The sequence below is a fragment of the Ornithorhynchus anatinus genome, chromosome 5, assembly GCF_004115215.2.
Source record: "Ornithorhynchus anatinus isolate Pmale09 chromosome 5, mOrnAna1.pri.v4, whole genome shotgun sequence".
NCBI lineage: Eukaryota > Metazoa > Chordata > Mammalia > Monotremata > Ornithorhynchidae > Ornithorhynchus > Ornithorhynchus anatinus.
The window spans coordinates 59,617,387-59,634,421 of record NC_041732.1 but is presented as its reverse complement, the minus strand read 5'-3'; the positions used below and the strand labels follow the sequence as shown (position 1 = coordinate 59,634,421).

Here is a 17,035-nt window from a genome sequence, read left to right as displayed (position 1 = left end):
CCACCCCCACAGGCCCGCAATCACCTGTTTCGGGTAAAGCTCATCAGCGGCCTCGCAAAGTCACTTCCTTGCTGTTCACGGGATCACAGACGGTCTCTTACAAGGTAGTTTGTTGCAGATGAGGGAAGTGCGACCCAGAGAAGTGAAGTAATAATGTTGGTATTTGTTAAGCGCTTACTATGTGCAGAGCACCGTTCTAAGCGCTGGGGGAGATACGGGGTCATCAGGTTGTCCCACCTGAGGCTCACAAGTCTTAATCTCCATTTTACAGATGAGGTAACTGGGGCACAGAGAAGTGACTTGCCCAGTGACACAGCTGACAAGTGACAGAGCCGGGATTCGAACCCATGACCTCTGACTCCAAAGCCCATGCTCTTCCCACTGAGCCACGTTGCTTGACTCGCCCAAGGTCACACAGTAGGTAAGTGGTGGACCTGGGATTAGAAGCCAGGCCCTCTGACTCCCAGGCCCGTGCTCTTTTCACCAGGCGTCATTGCAGTACGGTGCTCTTAGAACAGCGCTCAGAAAGTACCTCGTGGGGCGGGTGATTGAGCACCACAGTCAAAGCTTCACTGAAGGCACGTCTCCTCTAAGAGGGGTCTTCCCAGGCTAAGTCCCACTTTTCCTCATCTCCCACTCCCTTCTGTGTCCCCCTGACTTGCTCTTCCCCCCTCCCAAACCCACAGCACTCATGTATGAAGCTGTAATTTTATTTATTTGTATTGACGGGTCCCTCCCCGACCCCCTTCGACTGTGAGCTGCGGGCAGGGAACGTCACTGTTTATTGTGGTGTTGTAATAATGTCGGTATTTTTTAAGCGCTTACTATGTGCAGAGCACTGTTCTAAGCACCGGGGTAGATACAGGGTCATCAGGTTGTCCCACGTGGGGCTCCCAGTTTGAATCCCCATTTTAAAAAATGAGGTAAATGAGGCACAGAGAAGTTGACTTGCACACAGCTGACAAGCGGCAGAGGTGCTTAGTACAGTGCTCTGCACACAGTAAGTGCTCAATAGAATGAATGAATGATTCTCCAACCCCCTGGGGGAGGGAAGGCGGATGGGGCTGGTTTCAACTTCCAAAAGCTGAATGAGACAGTTAAGAGAGAGGGAGCACGGAGAGGACAATGCCACGAGGGCCCCTCAGCATCCCGCCATCCCCAGTCCTCTCGGGTCGGGTCGGACCCGGCTGAGGAAACCGGGACCGGGCGAGGAGTCACACTGAGCTGTAGCACCCACCCCGTTGAGCTTTCTTTGGACCCCCCCCCCCCCAGCCGAGTGGGGGAGAGAGGACAGAGCGAGAGAGCGAGCAATAAAACCAAGAGGCCGACGCTTACTGCTTCCCAGTTTTTATTTATTTTTTTATTGTTTTCTTAACTTTTTTTTTTTTTAGTATGGAGGCTCCAGTAGAAGATGTAGGTCTTTATTCTTTCAGTTTAAGCTTTACAAAAAAAAAACCAAAATAAAACAAAAAAACCCCTTTCGCATTCCATAAAAATCGACAGAAAAGCGCCCGGACCCAAGGCTGGAAGAGCAGAACGGTCAGCGGATCCCTCCCCCAAAAATAGCATTGTTTCCTTGGGATCGGGGCTGAGTCTGCAGAGAAGAAACACCTCTCCTCCCCGTCCCCCCGCGCCCCCCCCCACCCGCAAGCAACTCCCACACACAACGTGGAATCGGATTTCCAGTTTTTCCTCTATCTTTCACACACCACAGTATTTAATAAAATTTTTTTGTTTTACATTTTTTACACCAATGTAACAAAAAGGTGGGAGGAAGGGGAAGGGTGGCGGCGGTGGTGGTGGGGGGACAAGATGGAGTGGATTGGGTTTTATGCCTATAAATGGAGGAGGGAGAAAGGGCTGGAAGCGGGCAACAGAAGCACATGGTCTCTATGGAAACATTTAAGGTCTCGATAAGCAAAATGTGGTGGAAAGTAGGCCTCAGAGACTGAGAAGGCTTATACAGCTTTATTCATGGGGAGAGATGGCGCTGCGTGGAGAGTATCTGATGCAAACCGTTATGGGACGTGACGGGGAAAAAAAAAGAAAAAAGATAGGGAGGGGAAGAGGGTTGGAGGGGGGCAGAAAATGAATTTTCTAAGAAAGGAATTTGAGAGTGCATGGCATGTCTTGTTAGCACGAAGAGTAGTTTAACTTTGCTGCTTTCTCTTCAAAGCCTCCACCAGGTCGTTTTTAAGAGCTTCTTGTTTTGATTTGTCTGCGAAAGTCTGCACAGACCTGTAGGGAGGGAAAGAGAACACACGTTAGGAAGGCTCAGGAAAGGGATGGGGCCGGGGGGAGCCGGGCCTCTCGGCTGCGCCTGAGAGAGCTGCAGCGGGACCGAGTTAGGAGGCAGGGGAGGAGGGGGACAGATGGAGAGAACAGAGAGGAAGGGAGGGACGCGGGCCCGGGCCAGGGGGAGTCAGGTCTGGCCTCCTCGGAGAGGTTGGTGACAAGAACCTAAAACATCAGCTCCCGAACGCGGCCGACAGCGGGCTGCCCACGCCGCGCCCAATCTGGAATGCGGCTACCCTCCAGATTGCACGGCTTCCTTCTCCTCCATGGTGGTTTTCAAGGGGCTGGGCAACGAAACGGTCCGGAGAGCTTGTTCAATCTGCTCCGGAACCCCAGAGAGAGAACCACCAAGAAGCCCCCGGGGCTCCCTCCTTGGGAGGGTGGTAGAGGAAGCCGCTGCTCTCTGTCTACAGCCTTGTCTCAAGTTTCCGGAGGATGACCTGAGAACGGTCACCGGCTCGTTGCAAGCTCTGGCCGGGATCTAGGGTTCTTGGAATGAATTAAAGAAATCCAACTGGGTGCCGGACCTCTCGGACGAGCTGAGGTTTCAATCAGGGGACGGAGCCCCCAGGGGCCGGGCTCGCGGAGGGCAGGATCCGGCCCCGGGCTCTCGCTGAACCGGACACACCACATCTAATCCCCGCCGGCTCAGGGCAGGGCAGACGGCGCCGCCGGACGGCCGAGGCGCTTCCCCAGGGATAGCACGCCCGGTGGCTGGAAGGATGGAGGATCGGTGCCTGCCGGGCCCCGCTTTCCTCAACTAGTCACCTGTTCCCGCACGCACCCCATCCCGTGGGGCGATCACCTTCTACGGCCCCACGTCAAAAAACAAGGGACAGGCAAAGGAGGGTGCGGAACGGCCTGGCCCCGATCTCCTCCTCCAAAACCTGGTTTCCTGGGCCTCTGGAGGGCACAGAACCTCCCGACGGTCGGCCTCGAACCTCTCGAACACCCGGCCCCACCTCTCCTCGCTGTTCTCTTCACCTGCTGTTCCCCAACTCCACGTCTGCATTCCGCCCAGATGAACCCCATTCTTGACTCCCCCATCCCCATCCTCTCATTCATTCGTTCAATTGTATTTCTGAGCAGTTACGGTGTGCGGGGCACTGTACTAAGCGCTTGCGAAAGTACAACACAACAATAGACGGTGTCATTCCCTGCCCACACCGAGCTTACAGTCCAGAGGAGGGAGACACATTAATACAAGTAAATAAAATGACAGATATGGAGAGAAGTGCCGTGGGGCTGGGGAGGGGGAAGAGCGAAGGGAGCAAGTCAGGGGGATGTAGAAGGGAGTGGGAGATGAGGAAAAGTGGGGCTTAGTCAGGGAAGGCCTCTTGGAGGAGATGGGCCTTCGATATGGCTTTGAAGTGGCGGAGGATAATTGCCTGGTGGATTTGAGGAGAGAGGGCATCACAGGCCAGAGGGTAGGGGTCGGCGGCAAGACAGGTGAGAGTGAAGCACAGTAAGAAGGTCAGCACTAATAATAATAATAATAATAATAATGATGGCATCTGTTAGAGGAGAGAAGTGTGCGGGCAGGGTTGTAGCTCACTCACCCCCAATTCCCCTGGCTTGGAACTCCCTCCCTCCCCATACGGGACTGATCCCAGGTCTCCCTCTCATTCGTATCCCTCCTAAAAACCCCATCTCCTACTGAGCCCCAGCATCCCTTCAGCCAACTCTATCACCGAGGAACTGGTTTTCCTTAGGAAATGAGGAGGCATTTCCTTAGGCATCCATTTCTGGGACCCCTCTAGTTGTCCCAATTTTTATGCCCATCTGTACCGTTACAGGGTAAATTCCTTGTTGGGGGAGAACCATATCACTTCTTTATGCTGTACTAGACACTGGTCTAGTAGAGTGCACTAAATAAAACGGAGAGAGCAATGAAGGAGAGCCATCCCCATACGACCCCAAAGGCCTGTGGGGTAACACTCTACCTCCCCATCCCTCCCCCAACAAGAAGCAGCACGGGCCTGGGGACAAGGACCTGGGTTCTAATCTCGGCTCCGCCTCTTGTCCGCTTGGCGACTCACTTCATTTCTTTTAGTCTCAGTTCCCTCATCTGTGAAACGGGGATTACGACCGTGAGCCCCACATGGACTGTGTCCAACCTGAGTAGCTTGTATTTACCCCATTGCTTAGAAGGTTACCTGGCACATAGAAAGTGCTTAACAAATACCATTAAAAAAACAAAACCAAAAAAACCCACCCATGAAGGGCCCACCCTTACGGGGAGGGCAAAAACCTGTAGTTTACCCAGCATTCACCGAGTGAAGTCCCCTTCGGGGAACAAGTCGGGTCTCTCTTTTGGGGCTCGCCTAATTTAGCAGGGAGAGAGCTTCGGAAGCGCCTGGAGCCATTAAAGTGAGAGGTGCTCTGTCGACGTCTTGAGGGGCGAGTTGGAATCAGAGGGAGGAACGAGACGAGAGATTTCGTTTTCCTTCATGAGAAGGGGAAAATATGAAATCGAGCAGAGCGATCCTGCCAGCTGTCCTCGGAGCGACCACAGAAAGATAACCAAAGCGGGACGGATCCAATTCTCCCTGGGCTCACGGTCAAAACCGACGCACTCTGCCGCCCCGGGGGATGGAAGGAAACAGCCTGGGCAAAGGGAAGGGGATGCGTATGGGGCCCGGACTGATTGGTGACGAACGCAATCTGGTCAGGAAGTGAGCGGGAAGGGACAGCCGCAATCGCCGGTTGCTAGAAAACGGTGTCTGAGACCGGGGAGGGCCTGGGTAGTTCTGAAAGCCGTGCCGAGAGGTGGACCGGCCTTGGCTCACCACGAGCTTCGGGACCTCCAGGAGACAGAGCGGGACGGCAGATCCCGCCGCCTTGGGATTGTCGCACCTCAAATGGGATTCCGGCCAAAGCCGTGAGAGGAAATGGATGCCTCAGAATGAGCCCGGTAAGGCCGGCGTGAGCCCCAGACCGAGGAAGTGGGTCCACAGCCTGCACGCGAACACTCAAACACGGGTGGGGTGAGGGTTCTGGGTGCGACTCAAGCCTTGCTGATTGATGCTGTCCTTCTCTGACGCCGCCAAAGAGCAGCTCCCACCCAGGTTCCAGAACCCAGTCTTCCCCACCTCTGGGAGCCACGCGGACTGAGACCACCCCCCGGCTCCTCTCGGTCGGACTCCTCCACCCCGCACGCTGGCCACTCCGTGTGCTCCGCCGCTCCCACCCATTCTCTTCATCCTTTCATTTTTTGAAAATTTTCCGCTCTCCTCTCTGGAGACGTCGACCGCTTTCACGCATAGGTACATTTGCATTTGCCACAAGCTAAAGTCATGGTTCTTGGCCACCATCAACAAACAAGACTGTTTTCCTTCCCGTCAGGATAACGCGTTGACGAAGACATCTGGTGCTCATTAGGAGCGGAAGGTTCAACTGGACCAGGGTTCGTCACTGCCAGGCTTCCCGACCGGAGCTCGGAGAGGGGCCGGGAGAGGAATCGCCCCGGATTCTCCCGCCCCCAGCCTGACTCGGGCGAAGGCCAAGGCTTGTTACGGCATCGAGTCTGAGCTCAGTTCTCAGCCCAGCATGGGGTAAGGCCCACCTCGGAGGAGGCCGCGGACCAAAGGCAACAAGGAGAAAGCCAAGCGTGTGAACATCTGCTCTCCAAACTGACCCGCCATCTGAACCCAAGCTCCCTTAGCTAAATCACGCGGAAACTCCGCTATCTGAACCAAACCGGGCAGGCGCTCGAGAGCGTCAAACCCAAGTGAGTTCGGTTGACCGGGCTCCTGCTGATTTGAACAGGCCTCAGAAATCTGCCTTCTACCCGTAGCGACTTGCTTTCAACCGTCTACCCCGAGAGTCCCACCCCACCGACAAATCCATCGCTGAGAGGACGGCCCCTTGGCTTCCCTTTCTTCCTCGCCCGGACTGGGAAAATCTGGGGGCGGGGGGGGATCGGTTGCAGGGCGGGCAGGGGGTGGCCTGTCACGTCGCTTCCTCTGGCCGAGGGGGAGAGTAAAAGGCAGAACCCACCGCCTCAGATCAGGGCTTCTGCCTTTCCTCTGCCACGAGATCTGTTCGTTCCTCGCAGGGCAACCCGGAACCTTAGACCCACCCGCATTTCAATGCCTGGATGTCCACCGGGAGAGAAGTGGATGGACATGCACGCATGTATACACACACACACACACACACACACACACCACCACATCGTGGTCTTAGTTGGAAACCACCACGTAAGGCTCCGTCGTCGAACACGGCGGCCAACCAGCACATTCTTCAACAATGAGAGGGATTAGTCGTTTAAAGGGTCATGCGGGGCTCGGGCTGCCGGCTGGGGGCTGGGTTGGTAAGTAAGTCCTGGTTTAGTCTGGTGTCTCACACCGCTCGGGCGGGAGAATACCTGGATCGGTTTAGTTATCAGGCTGGATGTAGATCTGGCGCTGGGTCAGCACTTGAGAGAGTTCCCTCTGCAACTGCTTAAACTTTTGGTTGTCGGGGATAGCGTCAATAGATCTATAGAGAGTAGTTTAGAAATGAGTGAAGCAAAGGAGGAAAGGAACAACAAAGGCCCAGGAACTCGGGTGAGCTGCAGAAGAACAAAGTGGAAACACACGGAGGTCAGAGGTCACAGGGCAGAAGAGAGCAGGGAAACTTAAGGTCAGAGCAGCCCTGGGCGGGAAGGTCAGGAAGACTAGGTGATGTTCCTACTGGGCAGGAATCTCAAGGGAAAACTTTGCAACTTCAACCACAGGGGAGAGGAGAGGGAAAACCAGAGACCCTCTTTTTTGGCTTCCGTTAACTGAAGCTGACGTTTCCCGGCACGTGCAGGTTGGGTCGCAATCCCATGAGGGTGGGAGCAAAAGCCGACGACTGCTTCCCTCCCTGCGGTTCCGGAACGGGTCTCAGGCGGCCGGGGGTGTCTGCCCTTGTCGGGGCTAGATGGGCTCCGGCAGAGTCCCAGGACTGAGGATTCCAGGGGGAGACCACACTGTCACCCGCCCGGGCCCGGGTGAGGGCGGCCGTTTCCGATCCGAATCCCCCGGAGTCTCCCTGAGCCTGAGAAACAGCTGTGGCCAAACCAGAGGCTGGGCGACACTCCCTAGCATGTGAGATCCGGGGGTTAGCGCATCCCAGTATGCCCCAGAACCAAAGGGAGCGCCGAGGAGAAATCTTTCTGGTTCCCAATGTGCAGGGCGGTGAGTTACACCAGATAGGATGGAATGTCTGCGGCTCCCAGAGACTTCATACCAGGCTGGGCCACATCTACTATGTAAAACGAATTTAAAAATATAGACAATTTCCATCCCTTACGACTCCCCATTTCGACTGGGCACTCGGCTCGCTTCGAGGCCGGCTCAAATGAACGACGAGTGCTGAGGAAACCGGGAGGAGCCTTCCTCAGATTGAAGGCGGAGAGAAAAATCCTCAGGAGTCGGAGCTGGCGGGGGAGGAGAGCAGCGGGGGGACGGCCCTCGGGTCCGCCACAGCGTGGGGTGGCCGTGTCACTTCCGGCAGTTACCCGAGGAGAAGTCTCCACTCACGAGGGGCGAGCCCCTTGACGGGGGCGGTGGGCTCTCTCCGAGGAGGCCGAAGGCCCCGTCTCGGGAGAGGCCCACTTTCTGAGAGTGAGATCATCTGGCAGACAAGGTGGGGAGGGCAGAGCGGAGGGTACGTTACCTCAGCCCATTGACGATGTCCTTTGTTTTGCCAAAGTAGATCTCGTTCAGCGTACTTCTGATTTTGTTTTCCATATCCTAGGAGGAGAAACAAAGTTAGATATTTTGGGAAGTAGTCGGGAAGGCAGGGAGGCCTCCCGTGTCCGGCTGGGGGCTGACGGGACGGGCAGTGGAGGTGGGGGTTGGCGGAGGGTGCAGGCGACCTCTTGGTAAGCTGCCTCCAGAGCCACAAGAGGGAGCTTGCTGACTACATTTACGGGCATCCATTTTCATTCATTCCACCGGATTTATCGAGCGCCTACCGTGTGCAGAACGCTGTACCAAGCGCTCAGAAAGTACAGTTCGGCAACAGATGGAGACAATCCCCACCCAACAACGGGCTCACGGTCTCGAAGACGGTGCAAGGCAAATGGATTACCGTCCCAGACAGGGCCCGCTCTTGCAGGGGAGAGGAAGCTCCGCCGGCCCCTCCAACACAGGTCCTCCTTTTCCTCCACTTAGAATGGCCAAGGCCAAGACTGCTGTCAACTTGGGGCCATTCTTAGTAGCGGGCCCCAAACCGACCCCGACATCTAGCTCGCCCTGTTGGGTTTTCTCTTCTCAAATGCTTTCGGGTTGCGGAGGCCGGCCCTCCACGGCTCTTCCCAAAAACCTGACCGAAGGAAAAGCGCCGAAAATAAAGGAGCGGCGAAAAGGGTGTCTGATTCAGGCATCTGTAACCAGTTAGCACCTCTGGACTCTGTCAACATCCCTCAGATTGGGAAAGACACAGCCAAATTCTGCCTAGAGCCGAGTGCGGACAGAGAGACTCAGGGGCCTGGGGGTGGCTGACACCACTGGGAAAAGGGCAACTTTAGAGAGCGGGGCTCCATCTGCATCCAAATAACTACCAGAGCGATGACGACGGAGGAAAAAGGTTATAGCAGCCGGCAGAGCGAGAGATGTTTATTCACGGTAGATTTGAAGAAGAAGAAAGCAAGAGAGGGGACCTCAGCCATCGGCCAACAGATATCAGCCCTAAAATATTATTGCAATGGACGGAAGCAGATGCCACTCGTCAGCTACCGGAGCTGGCTGCGGGTTTTCCTCACCTGAGCAAAAGTAATAGAAACCGCTTTGACTCCTGCCCACGGAGTTGAACCAGTAGGAAGGCTTGAGCTTGGATGATTCCCCGCGAATACCTACCTCTACCAAGCGGCCAATGTTGGCTATGTGTGGGGAGGAGTCGCTCACCGCCTCATCTTTCTCCATCTGGGGAAACAGAAAAAAGATTCCATTTCAGTGAGGGCCCGGGGGGTGAGGGGAGAGGGAGAGAGAGCTAGGAAAGCAGTTTAACTGATTTCCTGCCTCGATGCCCCTTCTTTCCAAAGAGCTCGAACCCGCCCTTTCCGCATCCCCGCACAGTAGACTGGGGTGCTTTCCCAACCGAGGGATGGAGAAACCGAGGTACGGATCCCTACGTAACGGGATTCCCGGCTTCTCAGATGAGCAGAGTATTCCAGGAGTGAGTGAGGGGGGCTAGTGGAAGCAGCCCGGGCGTGGGAGACCGAGGCCGTGGGTTCTAATCCCAGCTCCGCCACTGATCAGCTGTGTGACTTTGGGCAAGTCATTTCACGTCTCTGGGCCTCAGTTACTTCATCTTTAAAATGGGGATTAAGACGGTGAACCCCACGTAGGACACCCTGATTACTTTCTATCTACCCCAGTGCTTAGAACAGTGTTTAACCCACAGTAAGCACTTAACAAATACCATCCTTATTATTATTATTAGCGCCTGGAGGTATATGTTGCCAGACCACGTGACTAATGATGAGCCCTCCCGGCCCCCGGCCCCGACAAAGTGCAGAGAGCACTCTGATTAGTATCAGAGAGAGAGATACTAATTTCTCAGTAAACCCAAGGTAGACTTGGGCTTTAGGACTGCACCATTCATCAGAGCATTCCACGGTCCCTTAATGACGATGATGACGATTAATGGTCATGGTACTTATTAAAGGTTTACTCTGTATCACGTATGGTTCTAAGCACAGGGGTGGGCCCGAGATAATCAGTAACATAATCATTAATCGTCATCATCGCCTTAATTCTATTTGTTTGCTATTGTTTTAATGAGATGTTCATCCCCTAGATTCTATTTATTGCTATCGTTCTTGTCTGTCCGTCTCCCCCATTAGACCGTAAGCCCGTCAAAGGGCAGGGACCGTCTCTGTTACCGGTTTGTCCATTCCAAGAGCTTAGTGCAGTGCTCTGCACATAGTAAGCGCTCAATAAGTACTATTGAATGAATGAATGAATGAAGGGACCAGGGAACGCTAGGAGCAGTGCCAACGTAAAGCCCAAGTCTACCCCGGGTTTACCGAGAGACTGGTATCTTGTTGACTTGCCATCTGACCCCCAAGTCCCCTGGACACTGGGCCAAAGTCACCACTTCATCTGCTGTGTGTACTTTGGACACTGTCCCTGTCCCACCTGGGGCTCACGGTCTAAGTAGAGGGGAGCACAGGAATGGAGTCCCCATTTTACAGATGAGAAAACTTAGGCACGGGGACGTGAACTGCCCAAGGTCATACGGGAGGCAACTGGCAGAGCTGGGATCAGAACCCAGGGCCTCTGACTCCCAGGCCCGTGCTCTTTCTACTAGCCACACTGATTTCTTCGCCCCAGCCTCAGAGAGGGATCCTGGCATAGAAGATTTTCCAACCATCTCCACGTGGCCACGGGAGGAAGGGGAAGAAACACTTGGAACAGATGCCTCTTTTCTGCGTTGCACTTGGATTCCTACCCTCTATTTTTTTTTATGGCATTTGTTAAGCACTGACTACGTGCCAGGCACTGTGCTAAGCGATTGGGCGGATACAAAATAATCACGTCGGACACAGTCCGTGTCCCACACGGGGCTCACGGTCTCAACCCCCATTTTGCAGATGAGGCAACTGAGGCATAGAGAAGTGAAATGACTTGGCCAAGGCCACACAGCAGACAAGGAGTGGAGCTGGGTTCAGAACCCAGGTCCTCTGATTCCCAGACCCATACTCTATCCACTAGGCCCCGCTGCTTCTCTTTCTACCCCCTCCCTCGGCCTTACAGCATTCATGTCCGTATCTGGAATTTATCTGAATGCCTGTCTCTCCCTCTAGACTATATGCTCCTTGCGGGCAGGGAATGTGTCCACTTTCTTTGTTGTACTGTACTCTCCCAAGCACTCAGTACGATGCTCCGTATGCGGTAAGTACTCGATAAATACGACTGATGGACTGATCGACTAGTTGCCCTCCACTCTCAGCTTCTGCTATCTGCACCCATCTGGGGAAGACCGTCTAGGCGGTCAGGGGGGCCAAAAGCCAAGGAAAGGCCCGGTCCACTGGACCTGTGTACGAGATGCTGAGCAGAAAAGGAGGAAAGGCAGTAAGGCTCTGCAGCTGCCTCTAATTATTCTGCTTCAGGACCGCCGGAGAGAAGTAGCTAGGGCCCAGTGGATAGAGCACGGGCCTGGGAGTCAGAAGGACCTGGGTTCTAAACCCGGCTCTGCCACTTGTCTGCTGTGGGACACTGGGCAAGTCACTTCAAGCTCTGGGCCTCAGGTGCCTCATCTGTAAAATGGGCACTCGCTGGAGCCTCCTCCCCCTCCCATCCTTTAACTGTTGGAGTTCCTCAAGGGTCAGTTCTCGGCCCTCTTCTGTTCTCCATTTACACTCACTCCCTCGGTGAACTCATTCGCTCTCACGGCTTCGACTACCATCTCTACGCAGATGACACGCGGATCTACATCTCCACCCCTGTCCTCTCCCCCTCCCTTCAGGCTCGCATCTCCTCCCGCCTCCGGGACGTCTCCACCCGGATGTCGGCCCGCCGCCTAAAACTCAACGTGAGCGAGACCGAGCTCCTCATCTTCCCTCCCGAACCCGGTCCTCTCCCAGACTTCTCTATCACCGTGGATGGCACGACCGTCCTTCCCGTCTCTCGGGCCCGCGATCTCGGTGTTGTCCTTGACTCGTCCCTCTCGTTCACCCCATCCTATCCGTTACCGAGACCTGCCGGTTTCACCTCTACGATATCGCCGAGATCCGCCCTTTCCTCTCCACCCAGACGGCTACCTTACCGTTACGGGCTCTCGTTATATCCCGGCTAGACTACCGTGTCGGCCTTCTCTCTGACCTCCCTTCCTCCTCTCTCGCCCCGCTCCGGTCTATTCTTCACTCCGCTGCCCGGCTCATCTTCCTGCAGAAACGATCTGGGCCTGTCACTCCCCTTCTTAAACAACTCCAGTGGTTGCCTGTCGACCTCCGCTCCAAACAAAAACTCCTCACTCTAGGCTTCGAGGCTCTCCGTCACCTTGCCCCCTCCTACCTCTCCTCCCTTCTCTCTTTCTACCGCCCACCCCGCACGCTCCGCTCCTCCGCCGCCCACCTCCTCGCCGTCCCTCGGTCTCGCCCATCCCGTCGACCCCCGGGTCGCGTCCTCCCGCGGTCCCGGAACGCCTTCCCTCCTCACCTCCGCCAAACTGATTCTCTTTCCCTCTTCAAAACCCTACTTAAAAATCACCTCCTCCGAGAGGCGTTCCCAGACTGAGCTCCTCTTCCCCCTCTACTCCCTCCGCCATCCCCCCTTTACCTCTCCGCAGCTAAAGCCTCATTTTCCCCTTTTCCCTCCGCTCCTCCACCTCTCCCTTCCCATCCCCACGGCACCGTACTCGTCCGCTCGACTGTATATATTTTCGTTACCCTATTTATTTTGTTAATGAATTGTACGTCGCGTCGATTCTATTTAGTCGCCATCGTTTTTACGAGATGTTCTTCCCCTCGACGCTGTTTATCGCCATCGTTCTCGTCTGTCCGTCTCCCCCGATTAGACCGTAAGCCCGTCAGACGGCAGGGACCGTCTCTATCTGTTGCCGACTTGTTCATCCCAAGCGCTTAGTACAGTGCTCTGCACATAGTAAGCGCTCAATAAATACTATTGAATGAATGAATGAATGAAGTGAGCCTTATACAGGACACGGCTCGGGTCCAATCTTATTGGCTTGTACCTACCCAACTGCTTAGTACAGTGCCTAGCGCCTAGTAAACCTAGCACCTATAATAATAATAATTACGGTCTCGTTAAGCACTTACTGTGTGCCAGGCACTGTAGTAAGCGCTGGGGTGGATACCAGCAAATCGGGATGGACACAGATCCTGCACTGAAAAAACAAACAGCTCCCTCACCCCCCTCCCCACAAAAAAATAATAAGCATCTTCAATCTGGACAATTACTGTGTCCAGAGCACTGTCCTAAGCACTTGGAAGAATATCTCCTCCATGCTCCGGAGAAGAAGATGGAATCATCCTTTGAATTCGGTATGCCCTGAGCAGGAAGTTCTGCAGGGGCTCCTCACAGCCAGCGCTCAGGGTTGGAGAGGGGTTCAGCCCCTCGGCAACGCGGGGGAGGAGGGCACATCCTGTGAGTTCGCAGAGGAAAAAACCACCAGCGTTCGGTCCGGGTCAAAAGCTCCACACTCGGCAGAGCCACGGGCGTTTGTTGGAACCCAAAAAGCTTCCGATTAGCAAAACTCTGGTTTCCAAGACAACGGGTTACTTAGTGCGCTAGGCCGGCGGCGAAAAAAGGCAGAGGTTCAATCCAGCCATTTTTTAAAGCAATTGCTGTTGGCCAACACTGGCAGGTACTACAAACTCCCGTTCCAAGTGGAAATAGTTACTCTCCCCGCAGATAGGGCGGCCTGGAGAACGGCATCTCGTGGGAGGGGGAACCACTGGTAAGACAGAAAGGCTGGCATCCAGCTCCACGAACTGCCCACCGAAGCTAGAGAAATCAGCTTCCCCTTCTCAGGCGATGCTCAAGGCAGCCACTCTGCTGCTTTCCTGCCAAGTCTGGGGAAGGGGCCGAGGCTCCGGAGCTCAGAGGATTCTCACGTCCTGCCTCTGGCCTTCCACGCCCTCCGTCCTCACGGCCGACAGACAATGACTCTCCCCCCGGTTCAAAGTCTTACTGAAGGCCCATCTCCTCCAAGAGGCCTTCCCTGACTAAGCCCTCACGTCCTCTTCGACTCCCTTCGGTGTCACCCGGACTTGCTCCCTTTATTCATCTCCAGCTCCCAGCCCCACAGCTTTTATATACGCTCTCTAATTTATTTATATTAATGTCTGCCTCCCTCTCTAGACTCTAAGCTCACCGTGGGCAGGGAAGGTGTCTGTTTATTGTCATACTGTACTCTCCCAAGAGCTGAGTACAGTGCTCAGCACACAGTAAGCGCTCAATAAATACGACTGACTGGTTCCATTTAATACCACTATGGCAAAAGACATGAAGATCTTAGCAAAGGGACCTAACTTTCAGGCTGCTCATCTTCTACCTTCATCTTCTTCCCCAGTTTCCGAAATCCAAACTCCCCGCGAGGTGAATGCCCGATAAAACTCGATGCGTGCAAAGTTAAACCGAAGGCCCGAGGGAGGCAGGGGACAACTGGGAGAAAAACAGAGGTGGATATTCCACTCAAGTGACACTGATCAATATTCTCTAGCATTAAGGCAGATGGGAGTAGAGCAGGCCAACTGCTCTGAAACCCTAAAGCCCAAGCAGTCCGAGAGGCGGAGGGGGTGACCGAGTTTGGAGGCCAGGTGTGTGTGTGTGTGTTGGAGGGAGGTGGGAAGAAGGGGTTGGGAGGAAACCTTGGCACCCAGGAATGTGTTTCCACAGGCTCTCCCCCCATCCCTCCCCACCCCCCCGACACCCCTTGCCAACTGCCTTCCGCACCTGGTCAGGGTCAGTTCACTGGCGATGCGTGCCAGCCGAGAATAGCGCTATTTTTTGCAGTGCATATATTATTACATCCTGATACAATCTGCTGCCAGAAGAGAAACGGTTTTATGTGCCGTAGCCACACAGATGTTCTGCGAGGTGAGGCCAGTGAAGTGTGGAGTCAGCGCCCAGCCACCCGGGCCCTCTCGGCAGCGTTTTTATAGCACTTCCTTCGAAAGGGTCCCGGGGCCAAAACAACTACATTTATTCATTCATTCAGTCGTACTTGTTGAGCGCTTACTGTGTGCAGAGCGTTGTTCTAAGTGCTTGGGAGAGTACAATACAACAATAAGCAGCGACATTCTCTGCCCACAACGAGCTTACAGATTACTTGGGAAGCGACTCGGGGTGGAGCCGCAGGGACAACCCACTCAATGCTTGACTCCATCAATCAATGGGATTTACTGAGCACGGACTGGATGCTGTACTAAGTGTTCGATACGGTGTGATACAACAGAGTTGGTATATACATTCCCTGCCCACAAGAAACTTGAAGTCTAGAGCAGGAGACAGATATTAATATACATAAATTACGGACAATGGGCATAAGTGCTGCGGGTGGAGTGACCATCAAGTGCTTAAAGGGTACAGAGCTAAGGGTGTAGGCGATGCAGAAGGGAGGAGGGAGATGAGGAGAAGAGGGTTTAATCGGAGAAGCCCTCTTGGAGGAAATGTGATTTCAATAAGGTTTTAAGATGGGGAGAGGGGTGATGTGTCGTATACGGAGGGAGGTCCAGGTCAGAGGGAGGATGTGGGGAAGCGGTCGGCAGTGAGATGGACGAGATTGAAACACAGTAAGTTGGAGCTAGAGGACCGAGCTGACCTGGAGAAGGAAATCTACATGGTAAGGTGGGAGGGGGCAAGCTGATTGAGAGCTTTAAAGCCTACGGTAAGGAGTTTCTGTCCGATGCAGAAGTAGATGGGTGAAGTTTGGACTGGAGTGAAGAGGGACGGGAGTCTGACGCAATAATTAAGGCTCGGATCCGCAAAGCTGGAATCTGGATGGAGAGGAAAGGGTAGATTTTAGCAACGTTGGGAAGGTAGAACTGACGGGATCTGGTTAACAGTTTGAATAAGAGTGATGAGTCGAGGATAGTCCCAAAGTTATGAGCTTGTGCGACCGGGGGGGATGGGGCTTGGGTGAGAAGATGAGTAGTTCTGTTTTGACCACGTTTAGTTTGAGGTGTCGGGGGGGACACCCAAGTAGAGATCTCCTGAGGGTAGCAGGAAAGGCCTAAGCTGGATAGAAGGAGAAGGGTCAGGGCCGAAGAGGAAGATTTGGAATCATCTACGCAGAGAGAGCTGTTGAAGCTGTGGGTGCCACTGATTTTTCCACAGGAATGGATGTGGATGGAGAATAGAGGGGGACCCCAGAACGGAGCCTTGACGGACCCCTACAGCTAGAAGGTGGGAGACGGAGGAGGAGCCCACAGAAGACTGAGAATGAGCATCCAGAGAGATAAAGGGAGAACCAGGAGACGCAAGCGTCAGTGAAGCCGAGGTTGGGTAACGTTTCCAGGAGAAGGGGGTGGAGAGGTCAAGGAGGCCTACGATGGACTAGAGGCCACTGGATTTGGCAAGAAGCAGAGAAGCCTAGTGGACAGAGTACAGGCCTGGGAGTCAGATGGACCTGGGTTTTAATCCTGGCTCGGTCACTCATCTGCTGTGTGACCCTGTGCAAGTCTCTTACCTATGTGCCTCAGTTACCTCATCTGTAAAACAGGGATGAAGACTGTGAGCCCCATGTGGGACATGGACTGTGTTCCACCTGATTAGCCTATATCTACCTCAGCACCCAGCACACTGAAAGCGCTTAACAAATACCATAAAAAAAAAAAGAGGTCATTGCTAATCTTAGAGAGGGCAGATTCCACAGACTGAAGAGGGAAGGAGTCAGATTGGAAGGGATCAGGGAGAGAATTGGAGCCTCTGCCTCAATCAATCAATGATATTAAATGAGGGCTTGAGCGAGTACAACACAACAGAATTGGTAGGTACACTCCCTGCTCACAACAAGCTTACAGTCTAGAGGAGGAAAAAGACGATAATGGATACGTACTTAAGTGCGGTGGGGATGAGGGTGGGGAAAAACAGCTTGGCTTCGTGGAAAGAGCACAAGCTTGGGAGTCGGGGTCATGGGTTCTAATCCCGGCTCCGCCATTTGTCAGCTGTGTGATTTTAACTTCTCTGTGCCTCAGTTCCCTCATCTGTAAAATGGGGATTAAGACTGAGCCCCACATGGGACAACCTGATTAGCTTGTATCTACCCCAGTGCTTAGAACAGTGCTTGGCACATAGTA

General features: G+C 54.0%; 1 protein-coding gene across 5 annotated transcripts in view; it reads right to left on the bottom strand.

Moving 5' to 3' along the window:
* Positions 1 to 1,331: 1,331 nt before the first annotated feature.
* CAPZB (capping actin protein of muscle Z-line subunit beta) overlaps positions 1,332 to 17,035 on the bottom strand; it is a 186,373-nt gene continuing 170,669 nt past the window's right edge. For 4 of the 5 annotated variants that reach the window (XM_029065499.2, XM_029065496.2, XM_029065498.2 and 1 more), the window contains 4 exons: positions 9,126 to 9,191; positions 7,942 to 8,018; positions 6,665 to 6,777; positions 2,052 to 2,238 (listed from right to left, as the gene is read on the bottom strand). In XM_029065499.2, the coding sequence (XP_028921332.1) occupies positions 6,675 to 6,777; positions 7,942 to 8,018; positions 9,126 to 9,191 (246 nt within the window). In that variant the 3' untranslated portion in view covers positions 2,052 to 2,238; positions 6,665 to 6,674. Of the gene's footprint in view, positions 2,239 to 6,664; positions 6,778 to 7,941; positions 8,019 to 9,125; positions 9,192 to 17,035 lie in introns of all 5 variants that reach the window. The other variant, XM_039912056.1, reaches the window with a different exon arrangement.